This window comes from Armigeres subalbatus, chromosome 2 (assembly GCF_024139115.2).
Source record: "Armigeres subalbatus isolate Guangzhou_Male chromosome 2, GZ_Asu_2, whole genome shotgun sequence".
Taxonomy (NCBI): domain Eukaryota; kingdom Metazoa; phylum Arthropoda; class Insecta; order Diptera; family Culicidae; genus Armigeres; species Armigeres subalbatus.
Genome location: NC_085140.1, coordinates 74,288,206 through 74,306,883, shown reverse-complemented (window position 1 = coordinate 74,306,883; position 18,678 = coordinate 74,288,206). Strand labels below are relative to the sequence as shown.

Sequence of the window (18,678 nt, the reverse complement as noted above, 5' to 3'; positions counted from 1 at the left end):
AGAATGTATTGGTAACAGTTAAATTTATTGTGCATTTAAAGTAAGCACAATAAAAGATTTTTATGACCGTGAAAAAACTACAATAAACGTACAATAGATTATTTTGTTTACCATACAATCTATTGTACTCCAATGGATTATGCCATACGAGGTACTGTAAATTTTTATCCGGGTACACATGCCTCTATAGAGATGAGTGACGTTTAATGCTCGCACACTGATGTGCAATTCGGCATGTGTAAATACATGTTTGTTTTCCTTCTGCTCATAACCTCAAAATTGATCAACTCATCACAATGGTTGCGAAAGAGTCAAAAAATATATGGAAATATACTCATTTTTACCCAAACTTTGCTGAGTAGCACCATCTAGGAGTGTTTGTCTTCCTTTTATCGCCACTCACACATTCAGACGTGAGAATCTCAATGCATACACTGACAAAAATCCAGGGGGGGAGTAAGCCTGTCATCAACGAACAAATCAAGCCTACCTAAGATGTATTATCCGGGCCTCACCGCTTGGGAAAGGCGGGCCACCCTGGGCCACCCCGCTTGGCAAGTGTAACATTTTTCGAACTGGAATCTTGTAGGATATTGGTTAACCTACACTACTGCTAACTAACGAAAAAATTGTGGGATTGTTTTTTTACATTTGCTTCATACTACATGCAGAGGAGGCGCGATGCACCGCATATTACCCCCCTGCAAAAATCCAATCATATTCATTACGTGTGGCACACAAAAATTTTGACTATAAAAAAAAGTAATTATCCTTTTTATTTCATATAATTTATATCTTTCATTATGTACAGAAACATACATTTCATTTCACTGTAAATAATCTTCATGTCATATTTGCATACTGTAGGATCGCGTCCGTCCGTCGCTGCGGGTAAACAAGACTGAGCTGTCAGGCTATCACCATCTCAACAGGAATCATCACATGAACAGTGTTGCCGAACACATATCCCAAGTAGAGGCCTGAATAAGAGAAACGCGGATAGGTATGTGCCGCCAATCGAACCGTCAAAAAACAGCAGCCAATCGAGCAGGAGACCTGTCAAGCAGCCAATATGTTGGCTCAAATACTGAAAACGGCTAAATTCGATTTTATACCATTTTTGAATAAACAAATTTTAATGAATTTAACATTAGTTTGCAATAAAATATGAAAGTAATTTATAGATAATGAAATAAAAATGCATTGTTTATTGGATTCTATTGTTATGTGATGTGGACATATTAAATAGCGGATTGTGAGATTTTATCTACATAAACCATTTCTTCCTTTTCATGTGTTGGTCTTCGATGAAGAAGATTGACTGCAGTGTTGGCAGAATCATATTTTCTATCCGCGTTTCTCTTATTCAGGCCTCTAATCCCAAGCAACCAGAAGTTCGGATAAGAAGGGCTATTTTGGCTTAATCAGCTCTCATTTTAAGTAATTTTTTGTATGGTGGGAGCGTAAAAGTGAACTTTAAAGTTCCGTTAAGAATGCTTGGAACTTGATGTGAACCATACCCAAGTAACCATTAAGCCGTTGAAATCGACTTTATTTCGGCTCTATACACAGAGCAAAAAAAAGTTGGGATTTCTACATTTTCTACATTTCATTTTAAGAGTAAGGGAATCTTGGTACTTTTGAGTGCTATAATATTTGAATTGAATGCAAAATGTTTAATTTGAATGTTTTTATCCCAGTGTAAAATTGTTGTTTTCACAGTGAAAACAATCAAAACAAAATTAGTAAAATATTCAAAATCACTTTCATGTTTATTCTTTCTGGCAACCATGACAACAAAAATAAAAAATCTGGCAGCCAATGACGATCTGTCAAGTAAGAAATTTGTGGAAGTTATGTTTACAAAGTGGCCTCTCACGAATCTATCGTCTGCTTAGTGAATTTGTGATTTTTCGGTGTGATGACAAACGTAAACTACGCTAAGCCATGTACAGGGAGGACGAGCCCATTGCAACGGTGGATACAAACGGAAACTCCGTAAGTTTAAGGCCATTTAATTTAAGACATTTAAATGTGATGAGCCATTCCTCGACTCATAATGGTGACATAAGAAAAGACGCATCTGCGTCCGTCTTGCGAAATTTAAAACGGTGTATATGAGCTGACGAAATTTACGCTTGCGTTTTTTTCAGAATGAGTCCAACTCCAACGCTACCTTGTCGCTGTCGAAAGAATCGGATTACGATGTTACGCTGGAAACGGCAAGGAAACGGACCCCATCAAGCGGTTTGATTTTCTCCCACTTTATGCTATCAGCCCCCGGCAAAAGGATCATCAAGTAGCCCACCAGCCATGGCGAAAGGCAAACAAAGAAAGGAGCCGATTAGGGAGAGAAGCAACTCGCTCCTGTGGCGACCCGGAAGAGTGAGTAGTTTTGATTTTTGTATTTTGTACGCAATGCCAAGGGTGTATTCAGAAATTGGGCCGTAGGGGGGGTTGTAATTCCACAACAGTTTATGGTTTGGAAAATTTGCACGGCAAAAACTGTATTTCTATTTTTTTTGCGTTAATAAGGAGAAAACATTTTTTTAAAATTATCCAACAGTTTGCAGCTCCAGCTTATCAAAATTTTTACAAAGCACGATTTTTTAAATTTTCATACTTACATAAAAAATCTTTATTATTTGAATTCAATCAAATGGTCTTATATCCTTAGCTTTTTAGAGAATGAAAGAAAGATAACGTTTGAATTGAATTTTTAATATTTCATATGTCTAGTACTTTCCATTTAATTCCACCACGTTTTGTTATCTTTGCAGATATATTTGTATTGCACTCATCTCCATCGAACGACGGAACAGGGAGATGATGAGGAGCTGTTGGCGTGTTCCACTTTGAAGCGTCCCCTGCCGTATATCAAGGCTGGCGAGATACGAGACTACCAAACAGAGGTCTGAAACGGATTATAATTTTTCGGTACGAATATAGAATCAACAGAATTCTGTAGACAATTTCCCTGTTGGATTATTTGAAGAGCTTGCGAAGCAATCCAGGACTGCACATTGTTATCGTGCCAAAATTGACGCTGCAGAACTGGGTCAACAAACTTGGACGGTGGCGTGCGATTTGATTGATTGAAGACCAGAAAATTAGGAATGTATTCATCAGGGATGTGCTGAAGCCTAGGAAAGGCCTATCGTACCAAGAAGGAAAAATCTGTGCTTTCAGAAATTTTGAGGGACTTTGAGACGGCCAACCGCCTGTTGCTGACGTGATCGCCGCTGCTGAATAATGAATTATTGGCAGTGGCTGATTTGCTACTCGCCGCTTCCACTTCCAGGCGCTATCGTATATGCGCCAGCGTAAGTTAACTGCAAGAAATTTGTATGGCGAAAGACATCTAACGCGGGTTTTCTCAAAATTAGGAACTTTTCATGAAAAACTATTTGGTACCGGTTATGTAGGAAGGTGTCCGCTACTACGCCTACCAAATATTTTTTCGATGAAGGTGCTTAATTTTGAGAAATCGAACCTTAGATGCCTTTCGCCATACTGATTTCAGAAAGTTAACTCCTAGTGTGCCGCTGTAATTACGATCAAAGCAGGCGATTCATTTTCATGAGTTGTGAGCTTTGCTGAATGGCCTGTTGCCGGATATATTCAACAGGGCAGATGTAAATTCAACGCAAACGAATGCACTGGGGATAACAAACTGATCGAACGTTTGCATGCGGTGTTTATTTATTTTAATTTAATAGTTGTTGAAGCCTTTCCTCAATCGACGGATTGAAATCGGAATTAAAGGAGAGACTGCGCCGAAAAAGCAGGCCACAATCTTTGATTTGATAATACAATGGCAGTTATTTCAACAATATTATTGTTGAACAAACTGACAATAACATAGAATGATCGATTGTAGAAACAACAATATTCTTGATTGACTCAAACATAAAATATTATTAGCCCTGAGCTAACAATATTTATTGTTGAATTTAGCTAGAATATTGTTGTTTCTACAATACATTTTTCTGCGTGCTGAGCTGTAGGATCTGTCAAAGTTAACACCGTCGTGTGTCTTCTTCTTATTTTTACTTGGATTCGTCTATTGGGGATTCAATTTTTTTGCTAATTTAATTTAACTCCGGACTTGAACGCTTGGAGCTGTGTATGATGCTTTTTGTTTAGGTTGATCGCTTACTTTACCATCTGATGCAACACGGATCTGCATGGATGTATTGTTTGGAAGGGATAAAAAGCAGAAGAATTTCATCTGCCTCTGCATCAAGGGCGAGAAAGCATTGAAAATGACGGAGGAAAATAATACATTGAGTAATTAATTATAGACGGATTTGTTTGTATTTAAGAACCCCACAGCTCATGAAACATTTTCTTGTATTTTCCATGCAATATGATGCGTCTTGGCTGCAGATTATTATTCATCATCGTAACAATATTGAAAAGCACACACGACTAATCTTAAGAAAAAATGTTTCTAATGCGAGTAAAAGAGACAGGTTATGAAATTCTAGGTGTGATTGTTATTGATTATACCAAAACGTCATAGATACACAGAAAGAAAAACCATTAATGAAATTAAAAAAACCATTGGTTAAAATAAAAAGTTGCGTTGGTTCTTTTTCGTAGAGAGATGCGTATGTTTAAAATAAAAGTGCAACAATTTTCACGCCAACGATGGTTCAAAAGTGACATGCCACCCTGCGGAAGACCATTTTGGATTTGTTTTTTTTTTTTTTTTTAATTCTTTATTAAAGTGTTTTTTTAATTTTAAAATTAAGTTCAACACTAGTTTTGGATTTGTAATTTTCAAAGTTCCACCAGAATGATGTTATTGATTGAATTCTGATGGTTCTGCTGCCGTCCATATTCGGTTGCCGCAAACGATATTGAATGATACTATCACACATAATTCGTTATTTAAGGTAGCCGAAATTTCGTGCGGAAATCAATTTTGGAACACTCCGGCTTCTGTTTACAACACCATATCATTTAAAAAAAGTTTTTTTTTTCGACTGCTTGACTCGCTTTCTGGAAATGTAAAAAACGGTTTTTCAACTCAATCCACTTTTACAGAAGTTCAATAAATTGTACCTACCTAAATAAAATGTATTCTTCATATAATACACTTCTTGCCATTAAAAATTAATTAAGTATATTTGATCAAAATATGGAATTTTTCATTGATTACGTTATGACGAAATCGGTGTTCTCGATGCCAATGGCGAAGTGAAACACTTTGATAGAAGAGATAACAGTAGCAGAATGGTACCAGAGCTACAGTTGAATTTACTATGGGATGAAGTACTGCGAGAATGTCAAACAATATAGTAACGTCGACAATTATGTGGTAAATCCATAAATCTCAACAATATTGAAGTTGAGTTAACTTTTATCATGCATGGTAAGCTTAAACAGAACTGTGTGGATAATTCTACTATTTATTTTTTATCAGTGTATGCAATACATATAAGAATTGTAATAGATTTAATTCCAAGTTAGATTCCCTAATTATGTCTTTAGGCTAAAATTAGTAAAACAAATAATCGACAAACAAGCTTAAATCACATAAATGGTTATAACCAGTCGAAACAGGTACATTGCCCACTTATTTTTGTGCCAGCTTTTTCCCAACAAAAGACTCTTCAGCCAGACAAAGCGACAAAGGACGATCAGGAGTGATTAGTGCTCGAGTCCATCCCAGCCGACATTGTTAATGATATCCCTGCCAGCGGCGTATTCCTTGGCAGTCATCATCAATTGCGAATGCTGTATTTTGTCGTAGAATTATATATTATTTTGTCCAGTGGGTTCTCGCTATCGAATATTGCTGGAATCCTCAGTCTGTTGTATATACAACCATATTTTGGCCTTCGTAATAAGATATACAAACCCAAATTCCGCAGCCGAAGGTTTTTCTACTGGTGATACAAAATTTGTTAATGTTACAATCTACCAGGTCAAAAAATCAAGTGTAATCCTCCGAGAGTGACGTCATTCAAAGTGGTGGCATATTTACTCAGAAAGCAATGGTTTTTAACTGCTTTGACAAAATTAACCGTTATTTATCCTCATCTTTCTGGAACCGTCTAATTTTTTGAACGCAATTATGCTTTCTGTATCAATCAGCCCACCTGTACCTAACAACAGCGTCCTCAGCTGGAGATATGAGGACAAATTAGCTGCAATCGAACCCGAGATCCCAATATCTTGATCTTGAAATCCGAGTATTTAACTCTATGATAATATACAGCGAAATAGTTCTCTGGAATTGACAGACCTAAAACAATAAAAATAATTAAAATATATCGCAATGTGAATAACAAATTATGGACGACTCGCTACGATACGCTTCAAAATAAACAGGTGAAAATGTTAGCTTCATAAACAATTCTGTAGGATTCCTAGGCAACGAGAATTATGCCATAATCGTTGTACACAGCTAGTGTCAAAATTGAATTGCCATAGTTGATTTATGGCTAGCGTAAAAACCTGGATATTTTCTGTCAAATTTGCCGTTTCCGTCGCCGTTCCGTTGTATTGCGTTTGGGGCTTTATTGTCAGCGTAGCACCAACTTAGAATTCGGAAGTCGGGAATTCCGAACCGAACTTTCTTCACGTAAAAAAATTTAATGTTGTCTTGCCCGGATCTCAATTTCCGCCATCGGATCAAAATCCAATTCAAAGAAGATTGTTTTGCTATAACTTCAACAAAGCAATGGTACATATATAAAAATACAATCTTTCATTGGTTTTCGATCCTCCAACGGAAATTGCAATCCGGACGGATAAAATAAAATGAAAACAAATTCGACAATGTCAAACAAATGTCTTCGCCGTCGCCAAACAATTTAATGAATAGCAGCACAAAGGAAACATGAGTTTAAAGAGTCGGTTCGGGCCAATTCGATTCAGCAGCAGCAGCAGGCAAGGTAGCGGGTCAGTTTATGTAGGCCCAACAACAGTATAGTTGCTTCTACCAGCGGGTGCCTACGTCATTGGCATACCGAATATCTGTTTCGCTGAATCGAGCTGCAATGTGGCATCCTTGGTGGCAGCTTGGTACATATAACTGATGGAAGAGAATAGAGATCTTTTCTACCGGCTTGATTCTTTAATAATTGAAACTTACCTGTTGATTGGTCCGTGGTTGTTGATTTGGAGAGACCATTAGAGGAAGGTGCCGGATCATTATTCGCTGCTTTTGGGAAACTCTGGCCACAGTAATGGTTTGCATCAACTTGCTTTTTGCCGACTGGGTAGCGACAAAGCTTGTTCAATACCTATGAAGATATATCGCTAGTCAAGTTGAAAACCGAAATGGGGGACTATCGAAGTTGGATTTTTCTCGCACTCCTTACGTTAAACCTAACTTCGCTAGTAGTGCGCTAGTCTAATTAGGCCTTAATTAGACTAGCGCACCACTAGCAAAGTTAGGTTTAACGTACGGATTGCGAGAAAAATCCCACTTCGCTAGTCCCGTATTCCGGTTTTCAACTTAAACGAGTATATAAATAAATGATCATGAGCGAAGCTTATTTACTTCATTACTTCATTCACTTATTAGGCTCTATTTCTATTTACTCACCGATTTAGTTGCAATGTTAGTAAAAGCACAAACCTACCCAAGTAACCATTGAGCCATTGACGAATACATTCGTCAATGGTTCAATACGGTAGATTTGGTCAAAATAGTTACAGTTTTTCTCAAAACATGTGCTTTCTCACTGAAATACTGACATTTAGGGTTGTTCGAATGGCTACTCAAATTCGTTTGAATCAATTCATATTTTTTTTAACATAAGCATATGAGATTATGGTGTATGAAGTATGAAAATTGCTATAAATATTATCATTTGAACTTAGTTTGTGAAGAACATCTCAGTGATGTGAGATACATTAGATTTCATGGTGTAAATTGAATTGAAATATTCACATTTTGAAACACATGGGTCGAACGTGTATTTGTAATGGATGTTCATTGCACGGAAGCTTGAAAGTACCCATTATATGGGGTTGATTCACCCATTTTTTAAAATTGTTCTGAGATGTCAAAATATGGGTATTTTTTCAAAAGCATAAAATGGGTATTTTTCTCCCATTAACAAGATCGATTGTTAGAATTAAAAATGGGTAAATGGTACGCACTACAATATTTGGAATGCGAAGTCGACATTTTTGCTTTTCAATTTTACAAGTTGTACAGCTGAAAAAAAAGACGTCTGCCTGCCTTTCTGAATTTGAAAATTTGTTTGGAGGATGGCAATTAAGTGTTTCACGAGGTGCTCCATATTCACAGAAGATAAGGTAAGTCAAAAGAACATTTTTCCCGGTTGATTGTGACCACGATTCTGATTTTTTCAGATTCCAAAACCTCCCGCTGCTGCTGTTCCTTCATCACGAGATCTGCTGGGTGAATAACATAAAAGAGTGGAAAATCTGAGGGGAAATCGGTGTGATAATAGCACTTTCTCTGATTTTAAAAATGGATAAATCCGGTAACGTAAACTTTAGCAGCTTGGACGGGATTCGGGATTTCACGCGAGGATGCTCGTTTCGAAGTGATCCGTCACATCCCAAAATCAAACCGTGCGAAGATAATTAACAACAAAAAATGTTAAAATGTTCGTTTAATTTATAATTATGATTTGAATAGATAAATATAGATCTTCATTCTTAGAAAAAAATTAATTTGGGGTTGTTTTGAATTGTTTTTGATTTCCACGCTCTAACCTCAAATTTTTTGTTTATGTAAATGTGGGTTTTTTACCCATTTTCTACAGAAATACCAAGAGTTCAAAATACCCATTTAATGAAGTTTGTTGGAAGTACTCATTAATGAGTAAACGCGATATACTCATTAAATGAGTTATGCCGCTTTTCTTCAAAATGGATACCAGAATACCCATTAATAGGCATTCTTAGCCTTCCGTGTGGTATCCACATCATATCGTGGTGTTACAAGTATGGAATAGGGTTTAAACATTGACATTCGAAATGAGTGTGGGAACCCGAATAAAAAATACAGTAGTATAACAATACAATTTATTGTAACACTACTATTAATAACATTAAATTGGCAATAGATTATATTGTAAATGAACCCATAGAAATACATTAGAATGCATTGTTATGAACCATTCACTCAAATGTAAATGAAGTTTTCGCAATAGAATGTACGGGTTGTTAAGTATCGTAACAATACAAAATCTGATATTTTTCCATACATTTTTTTCGTCACACAATAGAGTATATGGTTAATATATTGTTGAAATATACGATCAAAACTGTTCAAAATACATTGGATTGTATTGTATTTGTATAGTAAAACAATACGATTTTTGATTTCTCAGTTGTGACAGCTTTACTGTTCAACAATGCAATTTAAAGGGAAAAAATACATATTTGGCGCTTTGAGGCAAGTATTGTTATATAGTTTAAATGCAATGTAAAGAATCGTTTCAAAAGTTATCAATGTATGAATCTCATGTACGAAAATGTTTCAAAAACAATTACAAGTATTGTTACATTAGAGAAATATGTTGATGTATTGTATCCTCAGTGTGGATACAATCTGTGTAACTATCAATAAACAATATATCCTATTGTATATTCTACTTCCAGTTGAAAACCGAAGTAAGCTCTCGCGACAATCGAATTTTCGCCCGTTTTCTTTTGTCGCAACTGTGTCGCGACTAGTGCGCAAGATGGCGCACGGCGGTGACATAGATGCGCACTAGTCGCGATGCAGTTGCGACATCAGAAAATAAGGCAAAACTCAATCGTCGCGAGAGCTCACTTCGGTTTTCAACTGGAAGCATAATACCGTACATTGTATGGTAATTCAATTGTTTTCACTATTGAACCAATAGTACATTTTTATCCGGGAAGAACATCTCAGCGATGTGTAGTACACAAGACTTCATGGTGTAAGCTTATTGAAAATCTGGGTGGTGCGGATAGAATCGATTTGGTTGTCAAACTGAAGCCAAAATTTTCTATTGTGCCGGAGCCAAACATTGAAGATTGGGGTTATGTTCGTTTCTGATCTAATATTGAGAAGTATTGTTATTATTTGGGGAGAAAATAAAAATAGAATTTGTTTGAATTTTGTATTCTTTGTAACAAATATTCTCACATTATATTTTGAGTGGAAAATTAGTAGGAATGCAACTAAAAAGCACTCGTTACGAAATTTCACGAGATTCAGCAGCTGATTGGAGCATGAATGTATGTAAACAATCGTAAAGTCATGTAGAGTCTAGCGCCTTTGTGCGCCCTCATGCAGCGTGGAAAGAGAAATTCGAAGAGCGGGAAATGTTTGACAGCCAAGTAACTGCAAAATAATTTTGTTTATGTGAGTGATTTCAAAATATCCCTCTGCTCGCTTGATCGCAGAAAAGCGGCTCTATCCGCAGCACCCAGTTAAAAATATCTATATTTCGAAAAACATGAATCGAACGTGTATATTTTTATCAGTGTATGATGCCTTGTGCCCCTTCCGCTGTTTCGCGAGATCCTGCGCCTCTGTACTTCTCGTGAATGTCATCATTCAATGATCATTACTGGCTTGATATTCGTCATCAGCATAACAAAAACAACAAAAAGAAAGAAAAACCTAATTTTGTGCACAAAGCGCGACGAAGTTTGCATTAAAAATTTTTAAAAATTAGGTGTGAATCACAATTTAAATCAACAGGTCCGTTAAAGCGAAAGAATCTATAGTCAAGTGTTGCAATTCGTGAATTAAACGTGAATTCTAAAGGCTGTTCAGCTATCACGGTCAGCTGAAAAAAATCGATCGATTGATTAACTCGTAAGACGTTTCAAAGATGGGAGACAATGAGGACAAAATCGGACTGAAACTGGCGGAAATATCAATCAACAAGTTCAACCAAACTATTCCGCAGTATCTCAACCTGCTAAAGAACCACAAGTGCAACATCGAGAAGGCGAGCTCGCTCAAGGACTGGGACCGGATCAAGCGCGAGCAGATTAATGCGACGCGGGTTATCAAACAGATGAAGTATCTGATCCTGGAGATCGATAAAGTGCGCTCCCGGATCCGGCAGGGCGATTTAGAACGGTTCGACCAGTCGATAGAGGATGCGAAGAAGAATGCCTTCACGGCGATGGGCGAGTATTTGGGTAAGGACCAATATTAGCTGAATATGGGGTGGATGGCCTTGACAATCAAACAATGTAGTCGTACAGGGCTGGTAGCGGCTAATACGTACTTGATTTGCTTGATTTTAATTATTGTGGATTGAAAAATGTAAACTTTTGGGTTACATAAATTGTGATTTTTTGATAAATTGATATTTTCATCTTTAGCAATTGTCAGCCCGAGGCTGGCTTTTATCTCTTTTAGTGAAATCTAGATCAAAATCTCTTAACAATGTAAACGGTTTGTTTTCTAGCCTTCTTTTTTATTATTTTCAGAGGCGCAGCAAAAAATCGTTTCTCGAACACAGTCAACGTACAGCTTCACGGATGAGGAATATTACACGAGACAGGAACAACAGGATAACCAGTATGGCCGCCGGTTGGTGCATGTCCCTGAGATAACGAGCTCCTACAACCGGGAGGCCGAAGACCTCCGACAAAGGGAAGAGTGCCTCAAAGAAATGGAAACGCTCCAGCAGGAGATTGTCGACATTCAGGATCTCTTCCAAACGGTGCACTCGATGACGCGCGATCAGGCCCAGATGGTGGATGCGGTGGAGGAAAACGTCGAAGTGACGCTGGGCCACGTGGAGCAAGGTGAAACGTCTCTCAGGAGAGCACTGAAGTACAAGAAAGCCATCTATCCGATGTTCGGCGCACTGCTGGGGTCCTGCATTGGTGGCCCGGTTGGTTTGATTGTTGGATTGAAGGCGGGCGGCTTGGCGGCCCTCGGCGGAGGGCTAGTCGGATTTGCCGGGGGGAAATACATCAAGGAGGAAGGCGCTGAAGAGGTTGTTGACGCGATAGACGGTGGCGACAAAGCGTTCGAAGTAGAAGCAAATGGAGTGGCCTTGACTGCGGACATGGATCAGGCCATTTGCGTGAGGAAAGAATGACAATTTGGGCGGTTTTGTTCAATTCAGTAATGGTGTTGGTTGGAATTGCAATTCTCGTCGAATTTCAGTTGTTGACCAGCTCGAATTTGTTTTTCGTTAGGTAAAATCATTTTGTATTTTCGAAAAGTTCTAGATTCGAATATTGAATTGTTGAAGTGTTAGGCCAAACGATAAAGTATTGTGTTTCGCACTTACCTTTTCGAGAAGATCCATGTAGTAATGAGCAAAATCTCTTTGCGTGTTGCAGCGCTGAAACAAAATTGGTTAATGATCAAAGAACAAATAGCATAATCGTTTGTGGAGACCATTTCAATGTAGATGTAACTTTTGTTTGTCAGGAAGTATCGGAAGTATCAATCATTTCAAAGCGAGTTTTCAATGCCATCAATGCGTTGACTATATTTTCAGTCTTATCCAACGAGACAGCCCGAACCTACTTGAAGTTCGGTCGGGCTACTAAAAGTTGCCTATTCCAACCTCGAACAGAATCAAGTTGCTTTCCTACACGGAAAGAGCAAACCATCTAAACTGTTTTATACGAAAATACTATCGAGATGCGCAATGAAGCTACTGTTCATTTTTGTCAACCGAGTTCTAAAAGCGTTTTGATTGCTTTTCAAATGCGAATTGGACGGTTTATGCTGTTCCTTTGCTGGAAGCCTTCAAACATAACTTCCACTTTTTAAAAACATTGACCGCGTAATGTAAAATGGAATCCAAAAGGGCTGTTCTATGGGCATTAGAGTGGGTCGTCATGGTCATTTTTTCAAATCAATGGTTTTTCGAAGCTATTCTGGGTCCTGAACAACTGTGCAGAATTTGGGACCGATTGGTTGCTTCCTCGCTTTCCGCATCGCGTTTGAAGTTTGTATGGAAATTAGTATGGGAGAACGTATATTTTTGCATTTCTACTACTAAAGGCTTCAGTTCATCGTAAACCAAGTGGCACATTGCGTTAAAGTATAACCCAAAGGATGCCGAAAAACTTTGCTGAAGAAGGCACGTTGCTGGAACGTCCACGAAAGAAGTTATAACACTTAGAACATTGAGTGTTCAAACCATATGCAAAAAATCGTTTATTCTGCCAGCACTGCCGTACTACGTAGACCAATAATTTAATTGAGTGTTATTTCAAAATAATTGATCTTATAGGGCTTTAGAGCTAATAAGAGCTATCCGGAATCATTTCACAAAGAAAAAAATCTGACGAGAAGGAAGATGGGTTTTGCCCTTCGAGGACCATAGGTTATCCGGTAGTGCTGGCAGAAACATTGATTTCTTGCATATGGTTTACACAATCAATTTTCGAAACGTAATAACATTTTTTGTAGACCTTCCAGCTACGTACCTTCTTTCTTCGGCAAAGTCTTTCGGGATCTTCCAGACTATATGCTAACGTATTGAGTCACGTGATTGATGATAAATTGATGCCGCTAAGAGCAAAAAATGTAATGAAGTACGTTTTCTTATACTAATCTCCATGTAAATTTAAAACGCGATGCGGCATGCGAGGTTGCAACCAATCGAGCCCATATTTTGCACAGTTGATTGGGGTCCCAAAACGATTCAGAAAAACCTTGATCTCACTTGATCGGACGAAGTTTGCGTTTTTCCATACAACTGCGCCCCACTCTAATGGGCATAGAGCATAAAACATGTGAATTTAATGAAAACAAACCCCAACGACGATGTCTTGCCGCCTGTTCAAAACCAATTGGTTCAATGCGTCACAAATAACACGCAAGGATAATTCTTGTAACTTTGCTTTTGGAATACAAGCGATTTATGTTTGCGCTTTTTCAAACATTTTGATTTCATTAGACAGGAAAGATAGGTAGAAAATTCCTTTGATCCCAAACAATAATTATATTCAACTAGGAATACAGAAAAGTTTAAGTGCTGCGATAACTAAAAGTATAGATGTTACTCTCCTAAGGATATTGATATTACTAATTATATTGTAATTTTCGAAAAAAAAATGTTTATTTATAAGTGTTTCCTCCAGTTTACAGAAATAGCAAGTAAGAATAAACTTAAACCAAATTATTAGCCAAGACAATCGTGGATGATTTTGTATCCTACATAGCGCCTCGATAGTTTGATGTGGCATCAATGAAGTGCATCCTCCTTCCCGGGCGTCCGCGCTTCCGCTTGATTTTACCCTGCATCAACAGCTGCTTCCTGCGCTCTTTCCGGGCATTATACCAAACCGGGTACTGTCCGAACTGATCCCGTTTCGTATTGACATTGTACTTGTGTTTGACCTTTGATTCCGGATGTTCTATTACGATGTACTCCTCTTTCTTTCTTATCTTATCGGTCTCCCTACGAACGATCTCGTCCATTGCTTCCTGTTTGAGTTTCTCTTCCTCCTGCAATGTTTATAAAAGAAAAATGATTTTCATTAAGAAAACAAAATTTTGCCTTACAAGATTTCAACAAAATTGTTTTGATTATGATAAAATTACTGAACCCCGAATCGATGGCTAAAACCATTTGTGTCCAAGGCGAATGTAAACCACGTCGTTGCAAATATTAGTTATAAATTCATTCATACTGCCATTGCAATTGTTGTCATACAAGACTATCCTACAACATCTAGCTCTATCTGGTAAAAGGGCGAATGTCGCAAGAGAGAATTCTCTTCGTCGACTTCCCCTCTTTTAAATAAAAGTGACAAGCAGAGGATTTCTTTGCAGTTTATCACCTCAGAATGCAAGTTCGCATTGTTTTCTATCGTGCTGAGGTGATAAACCACAAAGAAATCCACTGCTTGTCACTTTTATTAAAAAGAGGGGAAGTCGGCGAAGAGAATCCTCTCTTGCGACATTCGCCCTTATTCCAGATAGAGCACTATTGCTTTTGATAATGGATGTCGACAGACAAAATTTTGAAAAAAAAAAACGATTGTGGGAAAATATTGTCGATGTCACAACTATGGACAACACTGATCAAATAAAATTTCACCAAATAAATCCAATTAAAACAGTGATTGTAAAAATATTACTTTTTTGTCAAGTGTACCATAATTGTGGGGAGAGTGTATTATAGATTTAAAATCAAATAACATCGTAATAACAATGGCCGATTTTGTTTACGTTGACGATTATAGGAAGAGTTGGTAAGGAATCTTCAAACCTAAAACCATCGACATTTTCTCCTTACGGATCAATTTACCACCCATTTACGATGCCCCACACCCGCACTTACCTCCTTCCGCTTCTGCTGCTCGGTGATATCCTTCACCTTTTCCATTATCTCCATTCCGTCATCGTCGATCAGACCGAGGGTCTTTTTCAGCTTTTTAAGCTCCTTCACCTTGTTCTTGGCGCGGCGGATACGATTATTTTTATCCCGCCGGGATTTGGAACGTGCCGTCATGGTGGCCGGAGAAACTGCGCACTAAACTACCGGAGGAAATCAACAAAATGCCGAATTTCGGCAGCAGCAACACAAAAACGTGTTTTGGTTCGGCTGCAATTTTTACTTGAAAAGAATGAGATGACAGTTGACACTCTTGACAGTGTCTGTCATCAGTGACTTATCGAGCAGGGATGCCAGATACAATTTTTATAAATCTGTATCAATCTCAGCAAAATGTCTGTATTTGTCTGTATGGAGAAAAGATATTTTAGTTACTAGATAAAGATTGTCGCTGTCGTCGCTGTCCGGAACATCTTTTGCTGGCGAGGATAGGGGAGCTAAATGTCAAAGAAGGAAAATCCATACGATTTGACAGGTATGTACCACACATGTTTCGGACAGCAGAACAAAGGGAACAGTAGCGACAATCTTTATCTAGTAACTAAAATATCTTTTGTATGGAGTTTAGAAGGTACAGTGATCGTTCGCTAATTGGGGCACGACCTCACCCCAACTAGCGAATGCCGTTCGCTAATTGGGGCGCTTTGACAAGCGTCAATGTTGTTTACTTTTTGCATTGAACAAAGGAAAATTTTACGCGCCAGAAAATATCGATCCCGCCAAACACGGAAACAAAACGTCAACGCGTTTTTTACATCACATTCTGACGTTTATCTGCTTTTTAATTGGGTTTCACCCCAATTAGCGAACCCCCAACTAAAAAGCGCCCCAACTAGAAAAACCCCAGTTAGCGAACATTCACTGTACAGGAATTAGAAAATTATTCAAAAACCATACACTTTTGACAACGTAGAATATGAGATTTCAATAATCAAAAAGTCGGTGTAAGACTTAAGGTCACTCCTGACAGAATCCAAGTTTCAAAGTGCTCGCGTTTTCGGGGGCACACCACTCGATACGGAAGCAACGCACAACTGTCATTTTTATTTTCGGCGCAGCAAAGCTGAATCAACAAAAATGACAGTTGTCCGCCGCCTCCGTATCGCGAAAACGCGAGCACTTTGAAACTTGGATTCTGTCAGGAGTGACCTTAAGTCGAGTCAAGAACGAGATACAGAAGACAAGTAAGGTTGCGGTTGAGGTCAAAATACGTATTCTTGAAGCAACTGTTTACTATCAAGTGGTGAATTAAAATGGGATAATACTATCTCATCTTATGACAAGTGAAGATATCCCACCAAAAAGCTTTGAATAATAATCTTATCAATATGTGTATATTGTGAAGTTCAAAAGAGTTTGGTTCGAAGGAGAGGCACAGAAGGAATTATCCCGTTTGGAAACACAAAAACGGGAACGGACATCTTTTGGGTTTATAAACGGAGAGCCTTGGGTCTTTCAAACTTTTTTGGGCTTCCGAGCTTAACTCCTTTTGCGCTTTCGAAGAAAAAAACTTTTGGCTTCCAAACGGAATCTTTTAAGACTTCGGAATCCAAAAAAGATATCGCTTGTACAGAATGAGAAAACAAATCTCCCACTCGGAATTCCAAAAGTATTGCTTTCAAAAGTCTAAAAGGAATCCGTTTGAAAGAGAAGTCTAAAATAATTTCGTTCAGCAGCCCAACAAGGTTCCGTTCGAAAACCCAAAAGAATTCTGATTTGGAAGCCCACAAAAATTTCGTTCAGAAATATAAATGAATTCCTTCCAGGATCCCAAATAATTTCGTTCGGATACCCAGATAAATGACTTATTTGGATTTACGAACCGAGATTTTTTTGGTTTTCTAAACGGAGTTCTTTTTGGTTTTCGGAGAGAACTCTTCTGGGTTTTCGAATCAATTCGTTTTGCAGTTCCGAACAAAATCCTGTTAGGGCTTCGGTAGGAAATCCCTTAAGTACTCTCATGGGAATCCCTTGTCCAGCAGAAAAAGATTCCGTTTAAAAGCCCAGTCGAAAGTTTAATCAATCGATTCCTTTTGCAGTTCCGAACAAAATTTTGTTAGGGCTTCGGGATTCTAGAATGATTATATTAAGAATCCCATCACAATTTCGTTTTTTGAAGTCCAAAAGGATATCTTTGAGAAGCCCAGAGTGATTCTTTTCGAAAGCCCAAAAGAATTTCGTTCAGAAACTCTGAGGGATTCCGGTAGTAAACCCAGTAGGATTACGATCGGAAGTTCACATAATTCTGTACTGAAATCCGAACGAACGGATATCTTTTGGCAACCCCAATGGGATCCTTTCGGGCTTTCGAACGGAATCATTTTTGGTTTCATAAAGGATTAATTTTGGATTTGTGGATAGAATCTTTTTAGGTTTTCGAAAGGAATCAAAGAATCTATCCGTTTGGAATTCTAAAAGGATTCTTTTTGGAACTCCAAAGGAATCCCTTCAAGAACCCTAAAAGGGAATTCCAAAATGATAACGTTTGGAAACCTTATAGAGATCCTTATATACGAAATTCCCATAACCCAAAATAGTTTAATTGGGAAGCCAAACAGGATTTTGTTTGGCAGTTCAAAGTTTTCGAAAATTGAATGTCTGTAAAAGTCTGTAATTTCAATCAAAAGTCTGTATAATGTCTGTAATCTGTATGATGTCTGTACGCAAGACCAAATGTTCAGTATTAGAATATTTTCAGTGCATAAATGCACTTTTTTAAATGGACCATGTTTACCAGTTATTGCAAAATAATTTTGCTTATGGATTGATTTCAAATATTCTGTTACTGCTTGAGAGCAAAGGTTTCATCCGCAGCTGGGTGCTGCGGATAGAGCCGCTTTTCTGCGCTCAAGCGAGTAGAAGGATATTTTGAAATTACTCCATAAACAAAATTATTTTGCAGTTACTTGGCTGTCAAACATTTTCCGCTCTTCGAATTTCTTCCAACGTTGCAGGAGGGCGCACAAATGCGCTTAGACTCTCATATGACCTTACGATTGTTTACATACATTCATGCACCAATCGGCTGCTGAATCTCGTGAAATTTCGTAACGAGTGCTTTTTAGTTGTTTAGTTCCACTCGAAATATAATGTGAGAATATTAGTTACAAAGAATACAAAACTCAAACAAAGTTTATTGTTATTTTTTTCCCCAAATAATAACAATACTTCTCAATATTAAATCAGAAACGAACATAACCACAATCTTCAATGTTTGGCTCCGGCACAATAGAAAATTTTGGCTTCAGTTTGACAACCAAATCGATTCTATCCGCACCACCCAGATCCGCAGCACCCAGATAAATACAGACATGTCTGTATGTCTGGCATCCCTGTTATCAAGTGACGGAAACGGAGAAATGCGCAGGGTTTGCAT

The 18,678-nt window shown here is 38.0% G+C and overlaps 2 protein-coding genes and 2 long non-coding RNA genes across 4 annotated transcripts; 2 read left to right on the top strand and 2 right to left on the bottom strand.

Moving 5' to 3' along the window:
* The first annotated feature begins 1,648 nt into the window (after positions 1 to 1,648).
* On the top strand, positions 1,649 to 3,511 carry LOC134214547 (uncharacterized). Its single transcript, XR_009979825.1, has 3 exons — positions 1,649 to 1,998; positions 2,154 to 2,385; positions 2,781 to 3,511. It is a non-coding gene; the product is annotated as an uncharacterized LOC134214547 (long non-coding RNA).
* Positions 3,512 to 6,661: 3,150 nt separating this feature from the next.
* LOC134214546 (uncharacterized) lies at positions 6,662 to 7,744 on the bottom strand. Its single transcript, XR_009979824.1, has 3 exons — positions 7,565 to 7,744; positions 7,109 to 7,259; positions 6,662 to 7,048 (listed from the first exon to the last, which is right to left on the bottom strand). It is a non-coding gene; the product is annotated as an uncharacterized LOC134214546 (long non-coding RNA).
* A 2,967-nt stretch (positions 7,745 to 10,711) lies between these two features.
* LOC134209097 (syntaxin-17) lies at positions 10,712 to 12,213 on the top strand. Its single transcript, XM_062685075.1, has 2 exons — positions 10,712 to 11,124; positions 11,419 to 12,213. The coding sequence occupies exons 1-2, from the start codon at positions 10,809 to 10,811 to the stop codon at positions 12,036 to 12,038; spliced, it is 936 nt and encodes a 311-aa protein (XP_062541059.1). The 5' UTR covers positions 10,712 to 10,808; the 3' UTR covers positions 12,039 to 12,213.
* A 1,778-nt stretch (positions 12,214 to 13,991) lies between these two features.
* Positions 13,992 to 15,544, bottom strand: LOC134209098 (protein LLP homolog). Its single transcript, XM_062685076.1, has 2 exons — positions 15,249 to 15,544; positions 13,992 to 14,410 (listed from the first exon to the last, which is right to left on the bottom strand). The coding sequence occupies exons 1-2, from the start codon at positions 15,417 to 15,419 to the stop codon at positions 14,117 to 14,119; spliced, it is 465 nt and encodes a 154-aa protein (XP_062541060.1). The 5' UTR covers positions 15,420 to 15,544; the 3' UTR covers positions 13,992 to 14,116.
* Positions 15,545 to 18,678: the final 3,134 nt, after the last annotated feature.